The sequence below is a fragment of the Cyprinodon variegatus genome, unplaced genomic scaffold (genome assembly GCF_000732505.1).
Source record: "Cyprinodon variegatus isolate N-32 unplaced genomic scaffold, C_variegatus-1.0 Scaffold689, whole genome shotgun sequence".
Taxonomy (NCBI): domain Eukaryota; kingdom Metazoa; phylum Chordata; class Actinopteri; order Cyprinodontiformes; family Cyprinodontidae; genus Cyprinodon; species Cyprinodon variegatus.
In genome coordinates, this window is record NW_015151142.1 from 381,865 (window position 1) to 408,327 (window position 26,463).

Here is a 26,463-nt window from a genome sequence, read left to right on the forward strand (position 1 = left end):
ATTTAAATGTTTTTCCGATCAAAGAATCAGAAGGAAAGAAAAGGTCTGAAAAAGGTAAAGTACTTCCTTTAATGAGAAGCTAATATAATCTCTAATCAGACCTGAGCTGTTATTCAGGGTGTCGGAAGGAATTATAAACTGATCAATATTGTACATTTTGACTCGTCAACTAAATAATAAACTCCAATTAAAACAGCTGAAAATGCTCATCTGAAATTTGTAACACCTGAATAAAACTTAAGGACACAACACATTGCACCAGCTTTTTAGTGAAATATTTAATTTAAAATAATCTGACATGTTCTATAAAAGCAAAAAAAAAAACAAAAAAAAAAACAGTCAATATGGTTCTTTTTCGCAGTCCTTTGCTTGCAGTTCCACATAACAAGCAGTCAGAGTTTCTGCAGGAAGCGGAGCACCAAGTCTCTGAGCGTGGCCCGCAGCGGCTCGTTGTTATCACAGACGATGTGCGTCCCGTCCTCCTCCAGCTGAATCAGGGTGTCCTCAGCCTGCAGGTGCAGAATGTGTCCGTCTGCCGTCTCCTCCACTTTGACCTCTGTAATGCCGTGCTGCTTGTCCAACGAGAATATAAATGAAAACAGAGCTCAGATCATTAAAAACAGAGCATTCATATGGGAAAACATTGTCAGACCTTCTGCAGTGTGGCTAGGAAAGCTTCCAGGGGTACAGCTCCACTCAGCAGGGGTTTATGGGCCAGCGTCACAGGGGGCTCCTCTATCACCCGCTTCCTCTTTTTGCTGGGGGGGGCAGGAGGCGGTTTGGGCACCGACTGGCAGGGAAACCAAAAAACAAAACAAAACATAAGCCGACTCCAGGGACACCACACCTTTACAGCGGATCCTAGGAACTCACCTGCAGTGTGTGCTTATTGTCCTTCGACTGCAGCACCGCTGACACGGTTGCCACGGAGATGCCGGGTTTGACCTCAGAAGGCACCAGTGAGTTGGCGAGCTATAAGAGGAAAAATTGGAGTTCCAGGAATTAAAACTGGTTGCCTGTCAGAAAAGGCATAGATGCATTTGAATATTTAACTGTGACAGCTTCCATCCACAGCGGCTACCTCTGGCAGGATGTAGACCCGCTCATAGCGCCGCCTAAAGGGCAGATTGAGTACGGAGCAGCGTCTGTACGGCATGGGAGGAGGCTGGAGCTCCAGCATCAGATCAGCACGGTGGGACTGCGTTACAGGAGGCTGGGTGTACTGCTCTGGACACACCACATGGAGGGGCTGCAGGAGGGACATTTAACGTTTTAACACATATTTCCATTTATTTAACGCTAATTTGTCATGACAGACCAGAGCAAAGTAGCACTATATGTGATTCCATGCGACTGATAGTCTTTTTTTTTTTTTTTTTACTTTTGACATGTCGGGCTGTATTTTTCTATATCTATAGAAGACTACCACTTTCTAAAATGTATAGGTTAACCTCAAGGCTGGATATTAGGCCCCATTTTGTTTTCACTAAACATGCTGGATTTGGGATTGGAAACAGCATAAATAAAACAAAACATTTCCTTTCCTTGTTATCCAGGTGATATCCTGTTCCTTTTACATCCAATGGCTCTGCCCCAATGCAGCCTTTGCTTACCTCAAATAAATATAAAAGACTGGAGGAAACAAAACTGCTATACTAAACAATAAACAGGCTGAAATCATTACATTTAGAGGCTTAACCCCCCTGATTAACCCAGCTTATTTTTTTGTCCAGCTTATTATTACTCCTCACTCTTCCACCTCAGGCAGACATCCTGGATAGCTTCTAAGACAGGTCTAAGGAAGTAAAAAAAATAAAATCCCATAAATCTTGTAAATGGGGCAACGATTTCAGCAGCAGACCTGGACTTCCTTCAGGAGCTTTGAAACTTGATGGAAGTTGAGCCTGGTATCAATAGGGCAGTAAACACATTTCATGGCTAGCGGCTGGTAAGGAGCCAGGGCATCCAGGTAGGAGAAATCTGGCTCTGAAAGAAAAAAAAAAACATAATGCAGGGGATTAAGATTAGAGTTGGACTAGTTAACATGGTCTTTATTACCAGCTTGAGATGTTTTATATAAGAACTGCTTCCAGCTAAAAACAGGGCTGTGTTCAGGACTTTAGGCCACGTCCACACAAAGTCAAAACGAACACGAAACGCTAATACTTTCCAGAACGTTTGTCTTAAAGACGGAGACGTAAAATAAATGTGATCGTCCACACGAATGCATGAAAACGCTGCAAAATGTATGCCAGGCCTGTAAGTGGCGCTGTGGTGCCAAAGCAAAAATAGGCGAAAACAGGCAACGAAATGTTGGGCATGCGCAGTAATATTTATACAACAACCAAACCGGAAAACCGGAAAATGGTCCTGCTGGTCCATTTTCGTGGTTCAGTCAAATTCAGGTGCTGAACTATGTCGTCTATATTGCTCTGTTCTTCCTGGAGATATTCCAGAAGAAGGATATTCTGTTGTAAGCCCGACAGCAGGGTGAGTAGCATTAGCAGCAACGGCGCCATTGTTGTTGTGATACTGTGTCGCGCATGCGTGTTTAGAGGCAACGCTATGACGCATGCGTGTAAGAAAAAAAATGCGGTTAGAGCTTAAAGATGGAAACGCGAAAACGGCGTTTCAAAATCTTCCCACTCTGAAGGCTTAATAAAAAAAAGATCGTTTACAGACCCCCGAAACGCAGGCTTCGTATGGATGAGAGGCTGGTTTGGTGAAAAATTTGTGCGTTTAGGCCAGGGTTCGACTTCGTGTGGACGGGGCCTTAGCCAAACTATCCATCCCTACTCACTCCTTGCAGGTTCCCTCTGCAAGAACAGAAGTGTTGATTTAACATCTCTGCTATTAAAGGATTATGATAATTAACAAAACAGTCTGAACCGATACAGACTGCATGACAGACCGTGTGCTAAACCCAAAGCTGTGCAAGGAAGCGATCCTGATCCTGTATCAAACTGTCCTTCATCCTCCATTCAGATACTGTTTAGTCTCTTAAATCACACTAATGTATGTCGGACATGCTGGTTTGGATAAACAAGAGCTGGTCAGGCCTCACTGTAGTTTACAATTACCACCAGCATCCAGTTTAGTGTTGCTCGATGCACACTATGAGCCACCAACATGACCCGGAAACAACCATTCAGACTTACAGTTTCAACCCTTTGGTGGGGGAGGAATCTAGAACTACAGTTTAGTTAAAGCCTGTAACCCATAACATAAAGTAAGCTCATGAACGAATTCTAGAAGACTTGTTCTCCTTCTCCTCCACCTCCATTTGATCCCGGTTACCTGTAAAGATGACTGTATTGAGGCTGGATTTGCCCCACAGCTCCATGAAATGAACCACATCTCCGAAGCGGAGCGACGGGTGCCCGGTAAAAACCACGCAGGGCTGACGGAACTCGCTGCTGAAGTCGCCGTGGATGCTGGGGTAGTGCTTCAGCTTGTTGGTCTGGATCAGCTGGAAGATCAGCGGCACAGGAGGAAAATCAGCATCAACATTTTCCTCTATAAATGCATAAATGCATTAAATGAATCTTGAGGTAAAATATTTGATCATGCCTAGAGGGACATTAAAGATTTTTGTAACTTTTATAGTTTTTAAAGACTTTTTGTGGATGTTGATAACCGCAGGCAGGAAGTTCTAGGTCTGTTCTAGAGTTCATAGAGCAGACCTAGCAAAGATATGCAGCATCTTCCTGCAAACACTAAATTATTTTCTATTAAGATCTGCTCCTCTTGCAGACAGCTTCACAGCTGCATCTTAAGTCCAGTCTGTTATCCATGTGAACACAGAGGTATTTATACTGCTATACCTCCACTGAGTCTTAGAACAAGATGTTTACTTTATTCAAGTTCTTAAAAAAGGAAGATCAACTCTAACAAATTTTAAAATTTGTTTGAATTTGATTAATTTGGATGAACCTCTCATTCTCTGTGCCTGGTTTTAACTCAGACATGTCAAAAAGGTCTGCTGTGAATGTTTAGCAAGCTCTGCCCTGGTGGCAACCCAGGCGTCTAGATCAGGAGACTGCAACCTGTGACTCTTGGATTTTTCAGAGTGTCTCTTAACTTTGAATAAAACTACTGTAATAAAGAACAAACTAATACTTTTTAATACGGGTATAATGTTTCAAGATTTATCATTAAATACTTGCATTAAATTTCCACAGTAGAACGATACCAAAAGTACCAGTAATATCTGTACTAGGATCGATTTTGTGTTTGTTTGGTTGGAAACCTTGTCCTTTTTTTTTAACACAGTTCCCATAATGGAAATTTGTATTTTAAAACAAACATAAAGATAAAATCGTGGCTCTTAAGAAATAAAAAGTTTCCCACAGTGGATATTTAGAAAGAAATTACGTCTTTTTTAAAGCATCATGTAACATTAGTGTCTCTAAACTTGACTTGACTTGAGCCGAAGTGGCTTTTTGCAGACCACTGGTCTGGATAAGTGCAGAAAAAGGACGCCTCTTAAAGGAGAGCAGAACTCAAAGACTTTTTCACTGAATTTTCCTGTTAAATCTCTTATCATAGAAAGCTGTTCCTTGGCTGCAGCATTCTGGTAGCTGAGACTTTTCCTTTAAATGGAAATACTAAGAACAAGACAATCATTTCAACAAACATGCTCCCATCGTCGTGATCAGTCTAACTGACAGACGGATGTCGGCTGAACTCCTTCACAGCTTCAACGGCGCTGCTGATGAGTTTACATGTGGAAAACCTTTATTGTAGTTAATGAGGCTTGTTGAAATAAAACATTCAACATCTGTTGGCCGTGCAGTGATCTTTTACTGCAAAAAAAACAACTTTAATTTGTAAAATCCCTTCATTCCTGTGTGTCCACATTGGTATAGTCATATGGTGAAAGGAACAGATAAATTAATTTCCCTGTGCTGCCATGACTTCTGTTAAAAACAAGAAAAGTTTAATTACACCCACGTTACGGATAAAAGAATGAACTACTTTCCCAGTAATTATATTGTCTTAAACTGAGCATTAAAGCTCCCAGAGCAGCAGGACCTACCTCTGCATGTGGGAAAGGAGGCTCAGGAAGATACACCTTAGTTTGCTTATTATGACAAAGCCTGAATGTATAAAAGAACAGAGGAAATCATTAGTTGGATAAAAAGAAAGGAGATGAAGTAAATGAAAGAAATGTTAAAGCAGTAGAGAGAAAGAAGTGCTGACCACTCAGCAAAGATCTGAGAGAACTCCAGCGAACTGTTGGCTACAGGTGAGATGAAGTAGAAGGGCGTGGTTCCCAGGTTGGCGCTCTCAATGAATTGGTACAGGCACTCCAGCAGGTCGTATATCACTCCAGAAGAGTAGCAGGGGACCAGAACGTTGCCTCCTGCCCGGATCGTCATGGCTGCAGGGCCACATAGATTAAGTCAATTAAGTCAAAGATCTAAATCTAAGAAGACAAGCGAGTTGTTTGTTTCTGAGATTTGAACCCACCCAAGTTGCTGCAGAATTCTCCCAGCATGCCGTCTGGGTTGGCAGTGGGCATCTGTGTGAGGCCGGTCAGAATCAGAACGTCGCTGTTCTTCAAGGAGCTCTGGTCCATCGGCTGAGGGGAGAAACAAAAGGAGTGTCCGATGAGGCGAAAAGTGATTCAGGATGTTTAGCTTCTAATATTTAGCGCAGCTTCTCCTTAAACACTGACCTGCGGGTGCGTGGTGAGGAGGGAAGAACCCGACACGTAGGACACCTTCTCATGATGCGACTGGATGATCCAGTTGGAGCTGCCCAATGAGTAGCCGGAGCTTAAGGGGGAGACCTGCACAGCTCCAAACAACTCCTGAAGGACAGTTAAGAGTTTTAGAACCAAAAAGAACTTGAGCATGAAACTTCTTCTGTGTTTAAAACATATTAACCCAAAATCAGAAGCTTTAAAAGAAACAAAATTAATGGATTCTGGTGCATAAATACAGAAAGATAACTATTTTGATTCAATCAAACTGTATCCTAACAGCCTAATAACCAACGCATAATCAGTATTTCTACAGCAGTCTGCTACTGTGGGGCTACTATCTTCTACATTCCAAAAGAAGTAAATGAAAATCTAAATCTGTTTAAAAAAAGAAGTAGCTGAGCATTTGCCCGAGTAGAAACCACAGGAAAGCAGATCTTACCACTTTCTGGGAGTAGCCAACAAGCTGCACCTTGCTGAGGGCTGAGTTGACCTCCTGCATGCTGTAGCACCGTTTCCACGTCCACACGTCCACCGCATCCTTCAGCGGCCCAGGAAGCAACCTGGTGTTCAAGAACATCATTGGTAAGCATCATGCAAGGTTTGGTGAATTAAAGTGGACCTTTAGAAACATATTTACTAAGAAAATTGTTCAGGTGTTCAGTTTCCCCACCTGCTTTAAAGACTAACCAGGGTGTGAAAGGGTTTAAATTAGTTCCTCATTTGTGACTAATTTTTAGTATTATCCTCTAAAGAATAAACCATGGGTTAAAAGTAAATAAAATAGGAATAAAATAGGAAGGCTGCAGAAGAGAAGAATTAAAATCTGTCCTTTAATGGTGAAAAACAGGGAACCTGTTTTGCTAAGAGCAGCCGACTAAACACTGAAAGCTCTCTTCAGCTTCTCTCTAGCGCTCTATAAAAAGCTAAGCAAGCAGGTTCTGCTGCATTTTGATCTAAACATGTCCCACTTTCATTAAGAGCCTCATAAGTAAAAACTTGTTTCCTTTAAGGTCTTCCTCCTTTATTTTATTATTTATTTTGCACTTAACTGACCTCTGTATTTCCTTGTTCTTCCAGCAGGTGGCAGACTGAGCTTTAGGAACCCTCTCCATGAAGTTCACCAGCTCCTCCATCAGCAATCTATGGAAACATTCAACCATCAGTGCTTTAAATCAAACATTGGTTTATTGATTCTTCACATGCGAGATAAAGGAGGAAACAATAAAGGATTTTATTGTAGAATCTGAAAGCGACAGGTTACAAAATAATAAAAAAAAATAGTTGTAATAAATTTGTACTTAAGAAACCCTCAGCTTTTTGAAATCATAAAGAACTGAGGATTGTGTAAAAATTACAGGGGATAGGTGCATCGTTTACACATTCCACCTTAATTTTTTTTAAGGTTTAGATTTATCCTTCACTGACGGAACCTCATTCATAAATGACCTTTAGTTATGTTGCTGTTCTGTATTCTTATCCCCCAAAGAACACAACCGCCTGCCCCACTGTGTACCTTCCAATCTGCAGAGTGGGCTCCGTGGCGTACACTGTCCCTGTGAAGCCAGTGTGTTCAGTGATGTAAGGCAAGGCCATCATACAGTGGTAGTTGGAGATGAGGATGACATCGATGGTGGAGAGGTCCAGCAGCTCCCTCTGTGATCAATGCAGATTGAGGGGAACCAAAGAAGAGTTAGTGGTTTGGTTTCACCAAACCAAGATAAGGGATTAAATCAGATTTTTCCAGATATGCTGGGTTCGTTAAGAGACGTCACCACCATGTACTTCATAACCTTCCCTGATGACAGAAGAATGAACTACATCTAGGAGGGATTCTACAATCTTGCAACTTACATGACCAGCTAACCACAGAAACATTAAGATATATCACCCCTCTAGAGTGTATAAAAGGATTTACATACATTTATTAAGTGAAGTTCATTATCTGATCCCTTCTGAAATAAGCCTCCCTTTGTTAAATTAAAGGGACAGATTTTCTGCTGATGTAAATTTAAGAAAAAACTGAATGTTTTAACAAAAGAAGAGAAAAATATCTGCTTTGCAATAAATGTTTTACAGCTAGATTGCATTGAAGGAAAAGACTACATGGCAGAAGCTGAATGCCAAGGCAGAAATCTAATGCAGATCTATCAACTGTTAGATCAGCACATGATATGCTGAATCAAAACTATTCAATTTGAGATTAATAGTTGTTTTTTTTCTGAGAATCAGTGGAAAGAAAATTTTTATTTTAGCCTTTTTAAGCCTTAAGTCAACCCACTTTTTTGCTGAATCAATGAATCTGTGATCAAGTTGATGGTCACTTGAAAAAAACTGCAGACCTGCATTTAATTAATTACCTACATCTAGTTGAATGTAGCCACAGCTGTGCAGCCTGACTCTTTTTCACAAAAGCTTATTTCAGAACTTCAAGGAGAAGAGATAAAGCCAGAGTCACTCTAGGACTGAGTTTGTTTCATCCTTACGCTGGTGGTTACAAGTGCATACTTACAAGGGTAATTGTCAGGAAAAAAATTTCTACACCATTGGTCAAACCCCCCCACATCTTCTGACAATCATCGTGGTTAAGCTACACACCTCAGGGAGGCAGAATTCTGGTTGGGAGTCCACAAATACTCTTCCAGCGCATTCTTTCAGTTCCTGACAGGATGGAGAGGGCAGTGATTAGTCTACATGTGTCATTGTGAGGCACAGAAACTAAATTAATACTACAATATACCATTTATAACATTTATTGAGAGAGAGCAATTTAATTCCAGGCAACGTCTCCAGTCCACAACTCTGGCAGTTGTAAACAATTTGCCATTTGTGAGTGGATCATGAATTGTCTTTCATCTCCTTTTACCTTTTCCAGGTTTATGGCACCATCCTTCGAGATCCAGCCTGGGAGCTTAGAGAGTCTTGGACTGATTAGACACAAAAATCAAAATGATATTATCAAGACAGAACAACAAACCAGCTAAATATCAAACCATATGAATACAATAATCTGACCTGTGCACCAGAGGAAGAGGGAGAAAGTTTAGGACAGACGTTGTGTCCAGTCCACAGTCCAGCATGATGGTGGTGGACTTGAATTTGAGGACATTGCAGGGCAGCGTTGGGTGGCCAGACAAACAGTACTGCACATAAACACATAATACTTTAAAAGTGTGTGCTTAGGCTATAATACAATGACCAAAGCCTATATATATCACAGCTACAGTCAGAAGCATCCTACCACTAGTTTTCACTGGATCGAGCAGCACGCAGAGCTCAATTTAACTACTGTCTTTGAGCATGTTGTTAGCTGCTTCTCCACCATAAAGGATAAATTAGCATCTAAAGCTACTTTCTAACACTGTTTTTTCAGCACCCTAAACTCTTTCTGGAATCACTATGACACCCAGTATATCGCTCATCACATATCATTGTAATATTTATTTTATTTACTCACCAGCTTCATTTTACCAGCGGTTATAACTGAAAATACGATCCACTTTAGCCTTCGTGGCTAACCTGCTAATATTTTGTATTACATTGTTCTGACACCAATCGGTTCATTTTTCTGACTGGTGTTCTCTCTCGCCCCCTACAGGAAGGGAGTGTAACTACACCACTCGTCTAACAGGAAACCATGTTCTAAAATAATTATTACGGTCATAATGCGCAGCGTTATTGTATTCGCTGCGCATTATATATATATATATATATATATATATATATATATATATATATATATATATATATATATATATATATATATAAAGAAATTACATTGGTTTCACGCTAAAGCTTTACCCTAATGTCCTAGTAAAAAAAAAAAAATTGAAGACTTTTATTAGAAGTGATTAAACAAGTGTCCAGGCATCGGAATGTGTTGAATGTGCTGTTTTTTACAGAACTTTTTCGGGCCTGTCTTATTTTTTTTCTTTGAAGTTTGTGGCTTTGAGAAAGGAGGGGCAACATATTGTTGCTGCAATGATGTCTACTCCTCAGCGATAAGCCGCTGTGTAACTTGTCTCAAACCACCGTCGGGCGGCGCGAGACAGCTTTCACACTTAATTCGGATGTTATGCGTTTGCCTGTTGACAGACCCCTGCGTGTTTTATATACATAAACCTACCTGGTTGACCTTAGCGCCTGCAGGCAAACCAGTAAGGCATTGGAGTCCGGTGGAAAAAGAAGTTCCTCCCCACACGTTTCGCCGGCAGCTAAATGATGCGGACCCACCGAGCCCCGTCTATTTACCACTGTAGCTTCGCCCTCAGCTCCTGGCTGTCAAAGTTGAACAGGTTTGGCCAGCCTCCGGGTGACTAACAGAGGGGCGTTATTATGACACACAGCTGATGAAGCAACACACAGAGACAACTATACTTTAATATAATTTGGGCTTTGTTGTTAGTCGATTGCTTTTCGTGATTTTGTAACAGCCGCTTTCTGCGGGAGGGGTTTAGTGGATAATAGTAACGGCGGTGGTGGATGTTTTCTAATGGGCGATTGCTGCAGATAGCGGTGAGGAAATTTCACGAGCGGGCAAAGAAAGGTAAGACAAGAGCAAAAATAGATATTTATAGATGAACAACTTCACAGTTTTGTTAAAGTTTTGCGTTGGAGCAGTTTTTGACTGTCTGGGCACGAAGTTAGTGAAAAAGAGCGGAATTTCTAATAAAAAACAGGAGCAAAAAATAAATAAATAAAATAAAACAAACAAAAACAGCCTCTTAGATAATTCCAAACTTTTGTGCCAAAAATAATCCCAGTTTCTAGGACCAGTCGTTACCTAACCGCGGGGTCAGAGTACATAGCAGTCAGGTTATGTGTTCAGGTTTGCATAGAATCATCTTATCTTATCAATGTAATGTTTTTAAATTAATTTCAATATTTTCAATCATTACTAAGTTTATTAAACAATTTATGATAGAAATTTGCTGGTTACCATTCCAGAAATGTCTCAGTCAGGGTGACTTTCTGTAATAAAATAGTACCATTAATGAAAACAGACCCTCAGCATGACGGTTCCACCACCATGCTTGACATGCATCTCTTTTCTTATACCATTAACATGTTTCTAACTAGTCTAAGAGTAACACGGCAGATCATTACACCTAAGGAACGAATTAGATTTAGATTTTATTTTGTCATTTTGTACACACAAGTGTAAACAAAAAATAATTTCTTTTAAGTATAGCTCTCTAGTTCATTTTTTTAAGTCCAGGTAAGCAGCAGTGATAAAAACTTTATTTAAAATTATTCAAAGCATCTGAGGATGACCTGATAATGGATGTCAGCTTCTCACCACATCTGTATCTTTTATCAGAACGGTGGCGGTACGCTCTGGGCTGTTTGGCCATGGGAAGCTCCTGCAGCAATCATCTGGGGATCCCTCCAGGGAAGGGCCCCTACCCTGTGGGCTGCACCGACTTCATGATGGACCACACAGCACAGGTGACGGCAACAAATCTATAGATGCAGACAGGGCCGGCTTTGTCTCTGTGTGTAGGTGTTTGATTTGAATAGTCATAAACAGCTGAGCTGTATTTCTTTCCATTGAGCCGCAGTCAATCAGAGGCATAAGCAAATGAAAGTAATTCTTTTGTTGTTGATTAAAGTAAAGGTTAAACAGCGGATGTGTCAAATGTCAGCTGGAGGGGCCCCCGGTTAATTCTGCCCAGGGTCCCGTACAGCCTCCTGTTGCCTCCTGGAAGAAAAAACGTTTTAAATGGGCCCTTTTCCAATTTAAATGTTTGTTTTTTAACAATCATGCATCTGTTCTAACAGGGCAGCTTCTTCAGACTGTACTATCCCTGCCAGAAGATGGAGAAGGCAGAGAAGCCCGACTGGATCCCCAGCGTGGAGTATTTCTACGGCCTGGCCGACTTTATGAAAATCAACAGGAGTTTGAGCGAAAAGATTTTCAACTACTTGTTTGGTAAATATCTTCAGTCGCAAACATCCCTGTATGTGCACCGTTTGTGACGTCTTCATGAGATTCTTCCCATTTTTACTCTCATTGTTTTGAAGCATCAAGCTCATTTAAATATCACAGATAACCCGTCCTGGCTCTCTGTAAAAAAGCTGTTATAAACCACATTCCTTTGAAAGGCTGACCTTGAATCATAACCAAGCACAGACACTTTTAATAGAACCTGTCTGACAACATGAAGTTGGCATGAATTATCTCCGCTCACATCGTGTCCTGACCTTAGAGAACAAACCAGCTGTAGATGTTCCTCAGCATGTTTTGGTAAATTCAGATGTTTATTTGAATATTTACCTTTGATCTTTGTTTGCATTATGGAGCAGAAGTTTGTCATTTTAACACAGAAAAAAGCAGAAACAGCTTGTTTCAATTCTGCATTTTAATTCTACATTAAACCGAGTTCTGCTAGATGCGATGGGACCACTGGAGTTACTGAGTCTGATTCTGATCTTCCATTTTTATCGCAGGCTCCTATAAGATCCCAGCCTCGGTCGATGCTCCGTTTAAATCCAACGAAAAATGTCCCGTGATTATTTTTTCCCACGGCCTTGGTGCCTTCAGGTACGCTCTGTGTGTGTAGATCTTTTTCCTCATTGCTGCTGGAGATGCTGTTAGCTGAAAAGTTTCTCTATGTTCCAGGACTTTGTATTCGGCTATATGTGCAGAAATGGCGTCGCGAGGCTTCATCGTGGCGTCCGTCGAACACAGGTAACTCAATTTCAGTCTTCGAGTTGATCAGTATTTTCAATCCGGCTGAATTTTGTCGCAGTAAGCTCCACCTGGATGTGACGAAAGCTGATTAAACCTGACAATAGGCATGGATCAGCTACTGGAATGAAGTTAGACCAAGGCTTAAAGAAAATCACACCTTTCTATTGTCCCACCTTTAAACAGTTTGAAGTCTTTATACTGAGACCTGATCTGAGATCTGTGGGAGGAAGCTACATGCAATCACAGAGAGAACATCCGACAATATAGGGAGACTGCAGACTGGCAAACCAGGCATCAGTCCTAGTGGTGTGGCTCTTAATGAAGGACAATAAACCTAATGATCCTTGCAACGTGAAAAGGGTAGTTTGTAGCTCAGATGTAAAATTGTCCCACCGTCACTGAGCCTCCTGCTGTGATAAGCAGCAACTAATGCATCGGAGTGTGTGTTTTCTTTAGACTGTTTTATAACTTCCCAGCACTGTCAGACTTCAACATCAGGACTATTTTATTGGCTGCCATCATGAATGAGGCGCTGAAGACAGTTGGTGCAAACAGAAATTAAATAAACGGCTCATAAACGCTACAGACAACGGCGGGAAGGTGAGACTTCAGCTCAGACTGAGCTGCAGAACGCCGTCTCCACTTCCCCCCCCCGTTGTCTTTGCTCCAATTCAGAATGTGTGGCATGACTTAAAAAAAAAAATAAACAGCAATGTAGCTAAATAAAACACCTCTGCTGAGAAGAGTTGGCTAAAATCCCTCCATAGAGACCTTAGAAACTCATCGCCAGGCAATCAGAGCTCTGCTTTTACATTAAACCACTTTCATTTGGATTAGAAATCATTTGAAAAAATCTTCCCACTAATTATTCTCTTTATTTTTCAGCTGTGATCTAAACTGTTTAACTCCATCATAAAGTATATTTTAATAGATGTTTTTAATTGATATTTTTAGGGCAAAACTCTGGTATCTTTAAGCGTGTCATGCTGGAGCCCAGGAATATAAAACCAGTTCGATTTGTCATTTTGAAGAAGCCGTAGTTGAATATTTGCCAAATGGGCAGCACCAGAGGGCAGCCCTCCCTCCTCCACTGTTTATTCATGGAGTCAGATTGGAAAGAGTGCGCAGACAATAGTCTGGACCAGGTCATCACATTTTCTTTTCAGCCTATAGACAAGAGGACAGTATGGAGATGAACAGAAAGCCAGCAGCTGCTCTGTAGCTCCCGTTGATTGAGGAACCAAGGCTGAATGTCGCTGGGTTAAAGCCACAGAGGGAGCACGTGGCTGCCGTGTCATGGCACACACATTGTCACAAGTCTGTGGCGTCGATCACTAGATGATGGTGATGAGGAGGCGGCAATATAGTTTCATCAGAAACCAAGTATAGAGGAGAAAAAACAAAGCAGCTGCCTAAGCATGAAAACCTAGATCTCAAGTCAGATTTGTTTAACTCGGCCCAAACAGGATGTTGTAATAAGGCTCAGATCAAATGTTTTGGCTGCATAAAGGAAGTTAATATTATCTTAAATCTACATCTGAGAGTCATCTACTCTGACTCGTTAGTTTAAAACCTGGACTCTATTTACAGCTTAATGTGTTTCACAGGTACCAGAACAGCGGAGGAAATGCTTATAAAGTAGATTTAGTTTGTTTGGGTCAGTGGCATCACAAGAGGAACCTGATCAGTAAACACCCATGCTTGTCTGCTGGTGGAGCCAGCTGCCTGGATAGGGTCAAATACCCATGAAATCTTTTGTTTTTTTAAATACAGCTCACATTTATTTAATAAACACTAGAAAGGTACCAGATAAATGTGTTTGGATCACTCCGATCAGATGGAGGTGACGTCACTAGAAGGATGTGTGTGTTTCAGCAGATTATTCCCAGTGTGGTGCCTTCAAACACCCTGCTGTTTTTCTCCCTGCAGAGACGAGTCGGCCTCGACTACATTTTACTTTCACGAGAAGACGGAGCCTGAGCTGACGCAGGAGAGCTTGCCCAAAACGTCGCTGGCTGCAGCCCAACAGGACCTGGTGAAGGAGTGGATGTACTACCGAGCTCTGCAGCACGGAGAGAGAGAATTCCCCCTCAGAAACAAGCAGGTCAGCGATGGTCGTCTCAGGAAGGTTTCTGTTTAAAAGTGCACAGTCATGCAGGAGGTTAACTAAGCTCAGTAGCAGGGCACAGTGGAAAACCACATCCTTTTTCACTTTTCTCTGGGGCGCTGCCCTCTTTCACTTTAATGTACCTGCAGTATTAAGGATGTAAACGTGCTGTAACTTGCAAAAAAAAAAAAAAAAAACACTTTGACTTGTTCAAGGAAAACACGTCTCTGTCTGCAGAGCTGAGACTTAAACCAAAACACTTTCTGATGTCATCTCAAAAGCAGCTTTTGTGTTTAAGGAGACATTTTATTTGCATTGAATTCTAGAAACCAAATTATTTTACATCAGGAACACAATGGAGCCGTTGTGCATTGATCGTTGTTATCTCATGTTCATTTGAAATATTTTCCCACCCTGTTTTCAGGTGAAACAACGAGCAGATGAGTGCATCCTGGCTCTGGATAAGCTCACCGCCATCAACTCTGGAGTAGCGGTGCAGAATGTTCTGCAGACTCAGTTTGACTGGACGACGCTAGAGGTTAGGAGCTTGTTTTTTTTTACAAGTCATGAGAGAAAAGTAACAGCTGACATAACATGACTGTTAAAAAAACAGCCACCTGATATGGTAACTTTAGAGAAATAAGAAAACCGTCTAAATCATCATTTTAGCCTCAAAAGGCTGAGATGGACATTTTGAGTTTTTGTGCTTTTTCAATTTTTTTTTCAATAACTCGACACTAAAATAAACTAGAATGCAAACAGAATTTCTATCAACTAATGTTTTCTGTTCTTCTGGCACCAGAACTCTATGGACCTGTGTCGGACAGCAGTGATGGGACATTCCTTTGGCGGAGCAACTTCTATTGAAGCCCTTTGCAAAGAGGTTAAATTTAAGTAGGTCTTTTCCTCAATACAAACTCATTTAGAAAGAGACACATTTTAAGGCCTGGAACTGAATGCTGCTGTGACACAATCAGCTGATCAGATCGTCCTTCTCTGAGAAGCATCCATCTCCTAATTATTTTCAGTGTAACATTTGTTTTTCTTCAGTTTGACCACAACAATATAAGGAAATCTAGAACTTTTCAGATTTGTTCTATGAATTAGTAAACTTGTCATCACGTATTCAGACAACTTATACCTTTAAAAAACAACCACTAACCTTTAGAAGTCAAGTAATTACTTAAAACTGTTGAGTGAAGATCTCACAGATTTGTTGAGAACCTCAGTGAGGAAACAGACCCAGGAACAGACAGGAAGTGAAGTTTAAAGCATGACTGGTTTCTAAAACGGTTTACCAACCTTTTCTCACAGAACTGTTCAAAACCGATAGGCTGAGCAAGATACCAACTCTGGAAGAGAGGAAAAAAAAAAAAAAAACAGTCCTGGGCTGGAAATCGATCATTTAGGCCTGCTGTTTATTTCCTTCAGAGGGAAAAAAAAAAGCCATTGTTGAATCAAAGGTGTTGGATGGAGCAAAAGTGTTAAAAAAGCCCTCTGATCAGATAAGACCAAAGTTTAATTGGTTGCAGAAACATCAGCCATAATGTTATAGTGCCATCATAAAACATGGTGGTGGCAGCATCATTATGCGGGTTTACTTCTCTACAAGGGGAACTATGAAACTGATCAGTGCGGAGGTTCACCACCTGCTATGAGGGTTACTCTAAATACAAAGCCAGGATTAATTGTTGGATCATTACTGATTGGTGTGTTGGAACAACATATTCTTATATGTTCGTATGAAATCGTACGAAAGGTTATGCACAGTATTTCGTGGGTTTTTGACGTATTTCCTCGAAAAAACATATCAGTGCGCAAGCGCAGCCAGCCAGACGAAAAAAGCAGATCAGCGGACAGACGTGCTTTCCACAGTGCAATAATTACTTCATGATGTCTCTCACTAGGTTGCTTGCTGTTTTGTATGTTAGGGTTAATTGTATGTTATTGAATGGTGCGTAAGATGCGCATGCGCACTGATATCTTGTCTCGAGGCAAGACGTAAAAATACGACGAAAAAAACGTCAAAAACCTACGAAATACTGTGCATAACTTTTCGTACGATTTCATACGAACTGATGAGAATACACTGGTTGGAAAGGTCCAGTTAAAGTCGCATCATAGATCCAGCTCATATATGGTCAGCGTTGAGCATTTCTTATTCTATCTGAAAGAAAAAGTTGTTGCAGCCGTATTTAATGGGCCTGAATACAAACATGTATTTGAGATAAAATATTTTTAAATATCTTTCATTTTCTTCCTATGCTTCTCTGTGTGTTGGCTCAAGTGTAACTGTTTAAGGGAAGTAGTGCTTTTCTCAATTAATCTACTGCAATGTGAATAATAAAGAGCTCTGATGTGTTATTTTGCTCCTGTCCCATTAGGTGTGCCATAGCTCTGGACGCCTGGATGGTTCCTTTAGATGATGAGATCTTTCCTCGGGTGAAGCAGCCCATTTTCTTCATCAACTCTGAGAAGTTCCAGTGGGCAGGAAACATCATCCGCATGAAGAAGCTGGACTCTGCGGTGGTTCAGAGGAAAATGATCACTATCAGGTACTATGAGGACGGCAGCAGTGATGGATGATTTAATACGGACTTTGTTAAACATGCTTTCCTTCGTCTGTCTCCATTCCTCCAGAGGTACGGTGCATCAGAGCTTTCCAGACTTCACCTTCCTTACGGGGAACTGGATGGGGAAGCTGTTGAAGCTAAAGGGAGAGATTGATCCAGAGCTAGGCATAGACCTCTCCAACAAGGCAACGTTGGCCTTTCTGCAACGCCATCTTGGTAGGAGAATCCCCTGCAGGTCAGTCTAAGCTTCACGTCAACCCATCTGCAAAGCTCATGGGGTTTTTATTTTGTAGGTCTGGAGAAGGACTTCAACCAGTGGGACCCTCTGATTGATGGGCAAGATGAAAACCTCATCCCAGGAACTAACGTAGTCCTGCTCCAGTCTGCCATCTGAACATCTCAGGAACATCCTGAATTATTCCAACAGCCATGAACGGTTCCTCTGAAACAGACTGAGGGATAACTTGTTGGATTGATAGTGAAGTAAAGGCGTCTACCTCAGAGCCAGGAAAGACAAAGCACCAAGTGTGCCGCTGATATAATGAGGCCTCAATGAACCATGGACCTCCTTTCACTGATGCCAAAATCAGTTTAGTTAAAACCAAGTATTCAAAGCAATTCCTGTGTTGATCTGAGATGCTTTATAATCGCTGTGGTACGTCCCAGAAGCGTTAATTTTAATAATCACATTTGGTACAAAATGTTTGTAATGAGCTTAGCCAAATAAACGGCCTCACTTCAGGGGTTAAACACTAAAGCCTGCAGTAAGATCCTGTTATAAATCACAGGTGTACAGCATGTAACGTTTTTAATGCACTGTCTGTAATATCTACATCTTTTAGAAAAGTCAAATAAATCTGGTTTGTTCCAAGTTTCTAGTTTCCATCCTTTTGCTGGAGAGATGTTGAAGAAAACACCTGCATCAGTTTACCTTATTTTTCATCAGCAAAGATGGAAAACCACAGATCTTTAGTGACCTGAAAGATTTATTGGGTCAAAACTGTTTCACAAAGCAAACTTGTATTTACACCAAACAGAAAAGGTTTGAACTCCACTTCAAAGATATGAATTAGTATTTTAAACATTTCAATCAGGAAAAACACTTTTAGCTGGAAAAAAACAAACACACTAGTGTTCCTATCACACACACGAGGAACAACAAACTCCTTTTTATAGAACAAAGAAAAGATGAAACATGAAAAAAATACATGCTGGTTTAACCAAAATCAAGACATGCAAAGTGAATCAAATAATGAACTGATCAGCTTCAAACTGGAGTCCACAAAGCTAACTAAAAGGCAGTCACTCCTCAGGTTGCTGCTCAGTGAGCAAATCAGCTCCATCCTTTATGATCAGGCAGAGGTGAGTAATCTTGGACAGCTGGGCCTCTAAACAGGAAACACAACATGAGGGGTTATCAGCTGAAGGAACAATGGCTCATATTATCCTCAGATCTCTGAATAAATGAAACTGGAAAACAGCAGAGCTAGCACTAAACAACTAGCAGCACAGTGGTTTATAGTGTTAATCATGAGGTGGGATAAACTTCATGTGATCAGACAGGATGCTGCTTATTGTAAAACAAATAGATCATGAAAGCAGCTAAGTCCTGCTTACCTAATGTGTTTGGATTCCTGCTGTGGATAAAGGAGGAACAATAAGGCCTTTATAATGCCTACAAATGCTTATTCAGATATTTTAAACTAACGTTTTGAATAAAACAAAATTTTAAACAAATCAATATCCACTCAACTTTATTATAGCTTATTTCCATAGTCTATTCTGACTAAAGGAAAATCAGGGGGAATGGAACAAATTTGCTTTGCGTCAGAGGACATTTCCATATAACAAATTTCTTTTTATAAACTGAATCACTACAAACTAACTGTTGAAGCATGGTGTCTGAAACCAGTTTCTAATCCATAATTTCTCTACATTCTCCGACTATAGCTTAGAAACTGAGTGTCTCACATCATCCCAGAGGGTTTCTACTGGATCGTGCTTCAGGGAGCTTTTATGAGCCATCATGCTTCAAAGTGGAATGTAGCTTCAATTCAGGGTTTTCGGGGTGGTTTTCTTCCACACTCATATTTTGGTTTCCATTCTGAGTCTTTTATTTATTGAATGTTTTTATTGAATTGAATGTAACCTTTTACATTCAATTCTTCCTAAAAATGATATTTTAAGAAATGAATGATCTTATAATTAATGATAATTGAACTGTATTGATCTCACATTTAAGAAATTTACCTCTGCATTTAACCCATTGTCCCATTGGGGATGGGACATCACAATGCTTAAAGAAGGAATGAGATCAAGAGAAAACAAGTTTTCAGCATTGAACCAAAAAAAATGTTTCCGCTAAACAGGCCATTAATCAGCTGATGAAAAGTTAAAGAGCACACAGCTGTTATCAGCCATAATCTGCACAGAAAATGTTTTTGGTCATGAATTTGTGACGCTTTGACCTCAGGCTAAGAAGTTCACTGAATCTAGTTGAACAAAAATATTTCTCTGTGAAGCAAGAAATGGCTCGTTTGGGCTTTGAAAGGGCAAAGATTTCTGTGTCGACAAAGCTGCTCTTCAGCGGCGGAGGGGTTGCAAACCTGCGTTTTGCCCGCAACCCTTTTAACACTTCCATGATAAATCTCTGCGTGAAAAAGTGACATTCAAACAGCTCCTGAACAAAACCAATGCGTTTATAGCTGACATTTTCAGACCGTAAATTACAGCCACAGGCCACCTTCATGTCCGAGCTTTTACAGAATCCTTTCTAATCACCTGATCTGACATATCCACACCGACCTGTGTGTGGTTATAGTAGACCACGGGCTCTGGTTTGGCTTTTGGGTGGATGTGGACCGGCTGATGTGTGGGCAGTGCTTGAACAAAAGTTTCACAATTGTTTGATGAGTCACTGATACGTCTGCGTTTTCCAGTGCGTGGGTGATCATCCTCGGACTCTCTGTCACAATCTGAGCCGCTTCCTACCCAGTCCTCCTCATCAGTCTCTCCCCCTCCGCGGTTTCACGGTCAGATTTCTTCTGAAAGCCATTTTCCAGTATTAGCCAAGGAGTTCTAGGTAGAATGTTGGTTGCTAGGCAACGGTACCAAATGTCAATCTACTGCAGGAAGAAATTACAATGCAACTAATAGAGCCGTCAAAACGACAGCTTTGGGAGATCGAGGTCAAATTAACCATATTTATTTTTTACATTTTAATTTCATTTAAAAAAAAACATGTGAAAATGAAGGAAATATAGCAACAGAAAATGTCAGTTAACATGAGCAACATAAGATTAATTTTAAATAAAATTATTTTCCTTTAAAATCTCAAAATGAGGGCCTTGGGAGTTCTAGTGTTAATGCTTGTCTTTTCATGGAGTTTTTTTTAAGATACTATCTCATTCTGATCAGATAATAAAAAGTCCATTCCAGTTAAACCAAAGTTTCAACCAACTGGTCAAAGCTTTTTGACTCTTAATCCCATTTCATTTCTTTCTGTCTGTCTTTCTGTCATCCAATGGCAGGTTCTCCAGGTCATAATAAGCCCACACAAGAACTGATCTGGTTTGAGGTGCTGAACTATTATTTTTAACACTAACAAATTGTGTGCAATTACTACATTCTCTAGTAGCAAAATATCTTCCAATGGATTCAACAGACATGATGGGAAAATGGAGAACAGCTTACCAAAACTGTCCTCTGCAGACGATGATGATTCCGCTGTGAGAACGGAGTCCTGGCAGAAAAATGTTTTAATTAGTTCAGATAAGGCTTTTCCTTCACAGCTCAACCCCATCAGTAAATCTATTGGCAGAATATAAAGATTAAAGATAAGCTTTGAGAGTAAAAGGACATTTCTCAGATCTGTTCACCCTGTTCAGCGGTGAAGGAATTTCCTCAGACTTATCATCTTCTGTGTCCAGTTCAGGTAGCTTCTCAGATCCTGTAGGAAAAGGAAAAATCTGAATAATTATATATATCAATTTAATACGTTAAGAGATTTAAACATCTGATACCAGCAGTACTTTACAATAATGCATTTGGAGCGTTGTGATACCTTCAGAGACGTCATCCAAGCTGAACTCTCTGATCAAACATGTCAACTCTTCCACCATGTCGCTCTGAAATGGGGCAGAATCAGGATTTACTCAGAGATAAATGCATTTCTAACTTAATAGTGGGAAAATGAAATAAAATCTGACATCCGTTACCACATCTGTGTGGATTTGTGGCTCTATATTAGCTGGTAACACTGCAGGAGGGAAAAGATAGCAACAAATGAAAATAAAATGGGGTCCAAAATGTGCTTAACCATCATTATACTCAAAGAAAGAAATAAGAAAGATTATAACCATAACTGGTAGAGGTGGGGTCTTCAAATGTTAGGATGTCCTGAAACACAGGATGGTAAAAACAGCTCAGAGATGCATCACAGATCAGAGGAATAAAATGCAACAGGAAACAATAAGCTGGACATATAAGTTGAATACCTTCTCCAGACTGGGAGGACATGGCAGCTCATCATGCTGGGGGACATCTGCTGTATCAGCAGCACTTTCTGGATGGGAAAAAAGAAAAACCTTTCCTAACCAAGTCGTTTAGGAACCTGGGTTATTCATTAAAAAAGTCCAATCCCTGCATTTTAGCAGTGAGACAAACGCTGAATTTAATGGAAAATAATCACTTAAATGTTCATAAAACAAAGTGGAGGATATTTGTCTATATACAGCACATTACATCTTCCATGACTGTAGAAAGTTAAGTGAAATGATGCTACTAATTAGTTATTAGATCCATTCAAATTTTTTAATGATACTCTTGCTAATACAGATGCTTTCCTTATAAAATTGCCTAACAGATTAGCCCTCTTGTTTACGTGGCCTTATCTATCATTTATAATTGCGATTAGAATTATTACTCACCAGATGATTCTTCCTGGACCTGTAATTTAATAACAAACACATTTTTTATAAATCAAACAACCACCAAATGTCTCCAAAAACATGTAATAAATCAATCATTACAGATTAATTTAACTTTTTCACATTCTTCACATTACGGTATCAACGTTTTTCAAGTGACAGACCCGAAGAGTGTCACTGTGGAAAAGAAACAGAATTCAAGACTTAACATATCCATTATTTATATATGCTGATATTTTAATTTCTATTAATTAGTAAGATGTTAAAAAAAAAGGAAGGAAACTGATGGGAGTGTAAGTCTGTTTTAGCTCATAAAAATCCATGTACAAATAAGATACTTTATCTTTCAGTATTATTTAATTTAACAGCAGGCTATACGAGACCCTAATAACGCAGCCGTTTGGTTTGTTTTCCTGAAATCTCCCTCTGTCAGGTCAGCCCTCAGTCTCCACCCCACCTTTTGTTTTCTTTTTCCACCATGTTTTTTCTCCCACACCGTTTACATTTGATCACTGCTGCACTTTATGAAAATTCTGTTTTGTATACACTCCGTCTGTACAAAAGGACAATAAAAGTTGCCTTGGTCAAAGTTATTTAGCAAACTCTAGCTGACTGGAGTCCAAGTCACATCATGGAGAGATAAAGAGGCAGAGTGTCTCTAAGAGGATGCAGAAAAAAAAAAAAGGTTGATAAATTCAGAGCAAGAATTACAGCAGAACAATTATCATGTAAAGCTGAGTAGTCGTCAGAGGCAGAGCAGGCTGTGAGGTGATAAAAAGCCACTGGGCAGATAGAGAAGAATGTCTGCATGAATCCTAACAGACTGTAAGAACTAGTTGCAGAATCAGCAGAATTAAATGAGAACATTTCTAAGTCTACAAGAAAACTATCACCATAACCGCCGCATTGGTAAGGGATAGGGTTCTGGCATAATAAAGACGTGTCAGCATTAGATCTAATATAGTACAACAGATGTTTTATGTAGGAAAAGTGGTGGGACAACAGCGTGCAGAGGCCTTTATTTGCCTTTGTTTTCAGATACAGTGATGCGCAGAGGTTAAGTCGCTAAAACGAGTAAATCTACTTAAAAATATATTTCTACTTTAGGAGAAGTAGAAATAGTCATTCACAAAAATACTATTTAAAAAGAAATGGTTTGGTAAAAAGGAAGCTCGAACTGGCTCTCTACATGCGGATTCAATGTTTACATTGTAGAATTTCGATGATTGAATAACAAAAGGTAAAAAACAAAACAAAAATAAGATTAAACACTTCAGGCAGAATAAATATGGTCCCTTAAGAAAAATAAATAGATGTATGAAAAACAGTAAACATATGTCTTTATGCGCGTGTATAATTATTTATTCAGAGTAGGAAATACGGTTTTTGAATTTAAACAGTGACTTATTTAGTCAATTATTATGTTTTCAATTAAAATGCAAATTAATTTTAATTAATTTTATTAAACAAAATATAACATCTAAAATTTAACTAAACAAAAAAATAACCTCATATCAAATAGAAGAGTTTCATGAACATTTGCGGTTACACTTTATGTAGAGAAACTCAAAATATATTCTCAGTAATTACTGATGGTCATATACGCATGCTAATATGATGCTATAACATGATGCTAATATTGTGGTTTGTCCATTTGTAGCAGATTGACTGTCCTTTGAACATGTTAGGGGTCAGAATAAGGAATTACATTTTTCTGGATCTTGTGTGTCCGCCAGTTGATTGTCTCAGAGCAACACTTCTTCACACTTATTCTCTAAGGTGGCCTGTGAATGTTGTTCCCTTCCTCCTGTTGTGCCACACCGAGCTGCACTGTCACCCCTATGGAGAACATCCCAAAGATTGAGAGACATGTCTGTCTGTCTGAGGTGAGAACAATTGGGGTGAGAATCTGTTCCAATATTTTTCTGCATTAATGTTCCCTTCAATCAAGTGCAATGGTGTGTACGATGTCTGTGAGATGCCTGACCACACCATAATGCCACTACCTCCACGGGCAATCCAGGGTATAACATTTGCATTGCAAACCGTTCACCCACGCATCGCCAGAACCATCTGCACAAAACAACTGGAACCTGGATTCATCAGTGAACATCACTCCTCTCCAGCCTGCTCTGGTGGACATCCCTGCATTCAACATCCCTGAAGCACACTCCCCTTTGTTCTGAAGATATTTCCAAGTTTTCAAAGGTCATAGTAAATCAATTCCTGAAAGGGCTGGATGATCTAGACCAGGGGTAACCAATTAAAAATCAGTGGGGTCCGAATAATGAAAATCATCAACCAGTAAAGGTCCAGAGACATTTTTAATTATAATCTGTTACTTTAAACAAAATTTAACACTAAAATAAAATTATGTTTTAATGCATCCATGTTATTCATTGAATAAAAAAAAAAAATCTAAAGTGTTTTTTTGAAGTATAGAAGTTTAGAAGTATAGTATATAGACAATTTCCTGATTTACATATCTCATAAAACACCTGAACTGTTTATTTTATTTGTCTTTCTTCTGTCTTAATAAGAGCAGTGGGCTCTATGCTGCCCTGCAAGGCTTTTAAATCTGGGTTTGAAAGGAGACTAAGCCATTCTAAAGCACATATTAAGGTGCTCATTTTGAGCCTGGATCCATATTTATTTTTGATTCTGTTCATGGTGGAGAATCCTGCTTCACAGCAGCAGGTTGAGCCAAACATAGTCTAAATGTGCAGGGTCATCTTTGAGCACGCCATTTCACTTTTCTTTCTCTAGTCTATTGCGGTTCTTCCAGCAGTCCACACTCTCTTTCACTTTTTCTCATCTTCTCCTTCCTTCCCATCACCCGGCTTGCCAAAGATTTGCCTGCAGTGTCTAAAAGTAGCAGCGGCAGCAGCCCTGACCGACACAGCTGATTGGCTAATTGGCATCACGTGCAGCCTGGTCCCGGAGGGCTTTACCGTACAAACAGGAGAAGCGGCACAAGTGAAATTAGACCATGCCATCGGACAACATGCAGTAATTTATAAATGTTTGAAACAAGGTTTGGTCCAGATCTGGACCGCAGTCTGCTAAATGGCATCATCACATAATTTGCCTATTATAGGTAAACATGGGCAAGACAGAAAGTGATTAAATATACTGTTTAAAGCTCAAGATTGATGGAAGTTTTATTGACATGAGAGTCGCACTCCTCTGACTGCAGAAATGGGCTGCAGCATCTGACTTGCTGTCAGGAATTTTAGGAGGGAAGGGAAGACACTAAACCTAACTGCTTTCACGAGTCTCCAACAAGAAAGGAAATGGTTGTTAGTTTTGTCACTAGTCGCTTTTCTGAAGAAAAAAACAGCTGCTAGAGTGGTGGAAAAGTCACTAAATATAACAACAAAGTTGCTAAGCTGACAATATGTTCAGGGAGCTGACAGTCTTAACTTTGCAGGGTTCACCTCTTCACTGCGATTTCCTCAATGTGTGCAAGTAAGGAGGTAAATGTGTTTAACAACACAGTTTCCGTCGCCGTTTCTATAATGATCAGCCTAATTGGCTCAGAAAAAAAGCATCAGTCACAAAAAATGAACGCATCTGCCAGATTGTCAGGGTAATGGTGACTTTTTGAGAATAACAGCCCTTTATGCTGAAACATGCATCATAGACCAACCATTCACATATGGACAGCTGGACGAGGAGAGCATTATTTAGAGAAATAACCAAGAGACGTCTCTGAGCAGGTGAAAATCCACGGCAAACTTTTCTGATTTTAATCAAAACAAAAAACTTGAACATGAATCTTTTTGTCCTTCACTTATGCAGTCCTCTGTGTCAATCTATCACAAAACTCCTCTGATAAGCCTGCAGCTCAAATGTAACCAATTGCTGATAAAGTTCAAGTATTAACACTTTTGCAAGGGGCCATCGAGAATCACAGCGTTTACCTTATCTGACTCTTCAGCTGATTCTCTTCCATCACACACATAATCTTCTCTTAATGGACAAACGTCTGTTTCAGAAACCTTAAATAAAAAAATAAAACAATGGCTGTTATTGAAATTATCTGACAGACTCGTCACTGGACAAGAAAGCTTCAATTCTGTTTGGTATTTACAAAAAGTCCTGTCATATTGAAACTTACAGAGACAACAGGTGTTATTTCCTGTTCCATCACATGGCTCAGGCGGTCTGTTATTTCACTTATCTTTTCATCGCAGATTGAATCACCTGAGCAAAGAAAAAAGTGTAAGAGTTCACTTTAAGTTTAAGGTTTATTATGACAAGCAGCAAAGAGGAAAACAAAAATGCTACCTTTTGGACAGGTCTCCTCCAAGGAGCAGGCCAAATAATCTGGATCCAAATAATCTGGATCCTCATCCTAAAACAACGATAACAGAATGACAATCACCTGTAATGCTACGTTCACACATCTGCTGCTTCATTTTTGCTGCTTGTACCAGTTTAGTTCTGACGCA

The 26,463-nt window shown here is 40.0% G+C and overlaps 3 protein-coding genes across 3 annotated transcripts in view; 1 reads left to right on the top strand and 2 right to left on the bottom strand.

Annotated features, from left to right (window-relative positions):
- Window positions 1-317: 317 nt before the first annotated feature.
- On the bottom strand, window positions 318-9,289 carry ints9 (integrator complex subunit 9). Its single transcript, XM_015394491.1, has 17 exons — window positions 9,165-9,289; window positions 8,723-8,850; window positions 8,574-8,634; window positions 8,306-8,368; window positions 7,224-7,363; window positions 6,764-6,850; window positions 6,150-6,270; window positions 5,681-5,815; window positions 5,473-5,584; window positions 5,203-5,383; window positions 5,039-5,099; window positions 3,298-3,469; window positions 1,862-1,986; window positions 1,082-1,249; window positions 874-972; window positions 653-790; window positions 318-569 (listed from the first exon to the last, which is right to left on the bottom strand). Exons 1-17 carry the CDS (start codon window positions 9,171-9,173, stop codon window positions 393-395), a joined length of 1,977 nt encoding a protein of 658 aa, XP_015249977.1. The 5' UTR covers window positions 9,174-9,289; the 3' UTR covers window positions 318-392.
- Window positions 9,290-9,973: 684 nt separating this feature from the next.
- On the top strand, window positions 9,974-17,921 carry LOC107097358 (platelet-activating factor acetylhydrolase-like). Its single transcript, XM_015394485.1, has 11 exons — window positions 9,974-10,253; window positions 11,028-11,155; window positions 11,489-11,639; window positions 12,158-12,251; window positions 12,330-12,398; window positions 14,331-14,505; window positions 14,933-15,046; window positions 15,311-15,402; window positions 16,893-17,063; window positions 17,149-17,297; window positions 17,375-17,921. Exons 1-11 carry the CDS (start codon window positions 10,190-10,192, stop codon window positions 17,473-17,475), a joined length of 1,308 nt encoding a protein of 435 aa, XP_015249971.1. The 5' UTR covers window positions 9,974-10,189; the 3' UTR covers window positions 17,476-17,921.
- Window positions 17,922-18,082: 161 nt separating this feature from the next.
- The window catches only part of LOC107097363 (tudor domain-containing protein 6-like), an 18,839-nt gene continuing 10,458 nt past the window's right edge, over window positions 18,083-26,463 (bottom strand). The window contains exons 8-16 of the mRNA XM_015394490.1: window positions 26,300-26,366; window positions 26,130-26,215; window positions 25,933-26,010; window positions 21,440-21,479; window positions 21,299-21,393; window positions 21,145-21,208; window positions 20,960-21,030; window positions 20,775-20,823; window positions 18,083-18,469 (exon numbers count right to left, since the gene is read on the bottom strand). Of these exons, the coding sequence (XP_015249976.1) occupies window positions 18,384-18,469; window positions 20,775-20,823; window positions 20,960-21,030; window positions 21,145-21,208; window positions 21,299-21,393; window positions 21,440-21,479; window positions 25,933-26,010; window positions 26,130-26,215; window positions 26,300-26,366 (636 nt within the window). The 3' untranslated portion in view covers window positions 18,083-18,383. The remainder of the gene's footprint in view (window positions 18,470-20,774; window positions 20,824-20,959; window positions 21,031-21,144; window positions 21,209-21,298; window positions 21,394-21,439; window positions 21,480-25,932; window positions 26,011-26,129; window positions 26,216-26,299; window positions 26,367-26,463) is intronic.

Bases quoted from the DNA above. Each gene is read 5' to 3' on its own strand.
- ints9 (XM_015394491.1), bottom strand. The intron at 5,816-6,149 runs GTAAGATCTGCT...ACTGTCCTTCAG, and splicing joins TTGGCTACTCCCAGAAAGTG to GAGTTGTTTGGAGCTGTGCA. The intron at 570-652 runs GTCTGACAATGT...TTGGACAAGCAG, and splicing joins TCCTAGCCACACTGCAGAAG to CACGGCATTACAGAGGTCAA.
- LOC107097358 (XM_015394485.1), top strand. From the start codon at position 10,190: ATGTTTTCTAATGGGCGATTGCTGCAGATAGCGGTGAGGAAATTTCAC. The intron at 12,252-12,329 runs GTACGCTCTGTG...TCTATGTTCCAG, and splicing joins CACGGCCTTGGTGCCTTCAG to GACTTTGTATTCGGCTATAT. The intron at 17,064-17,148 runs GTACTATGAGGA...CCATTCCTCCAG, and splicing joins AGGAAAATGATCACTATCAG to AGGTACGGTGCATCAGAGCT.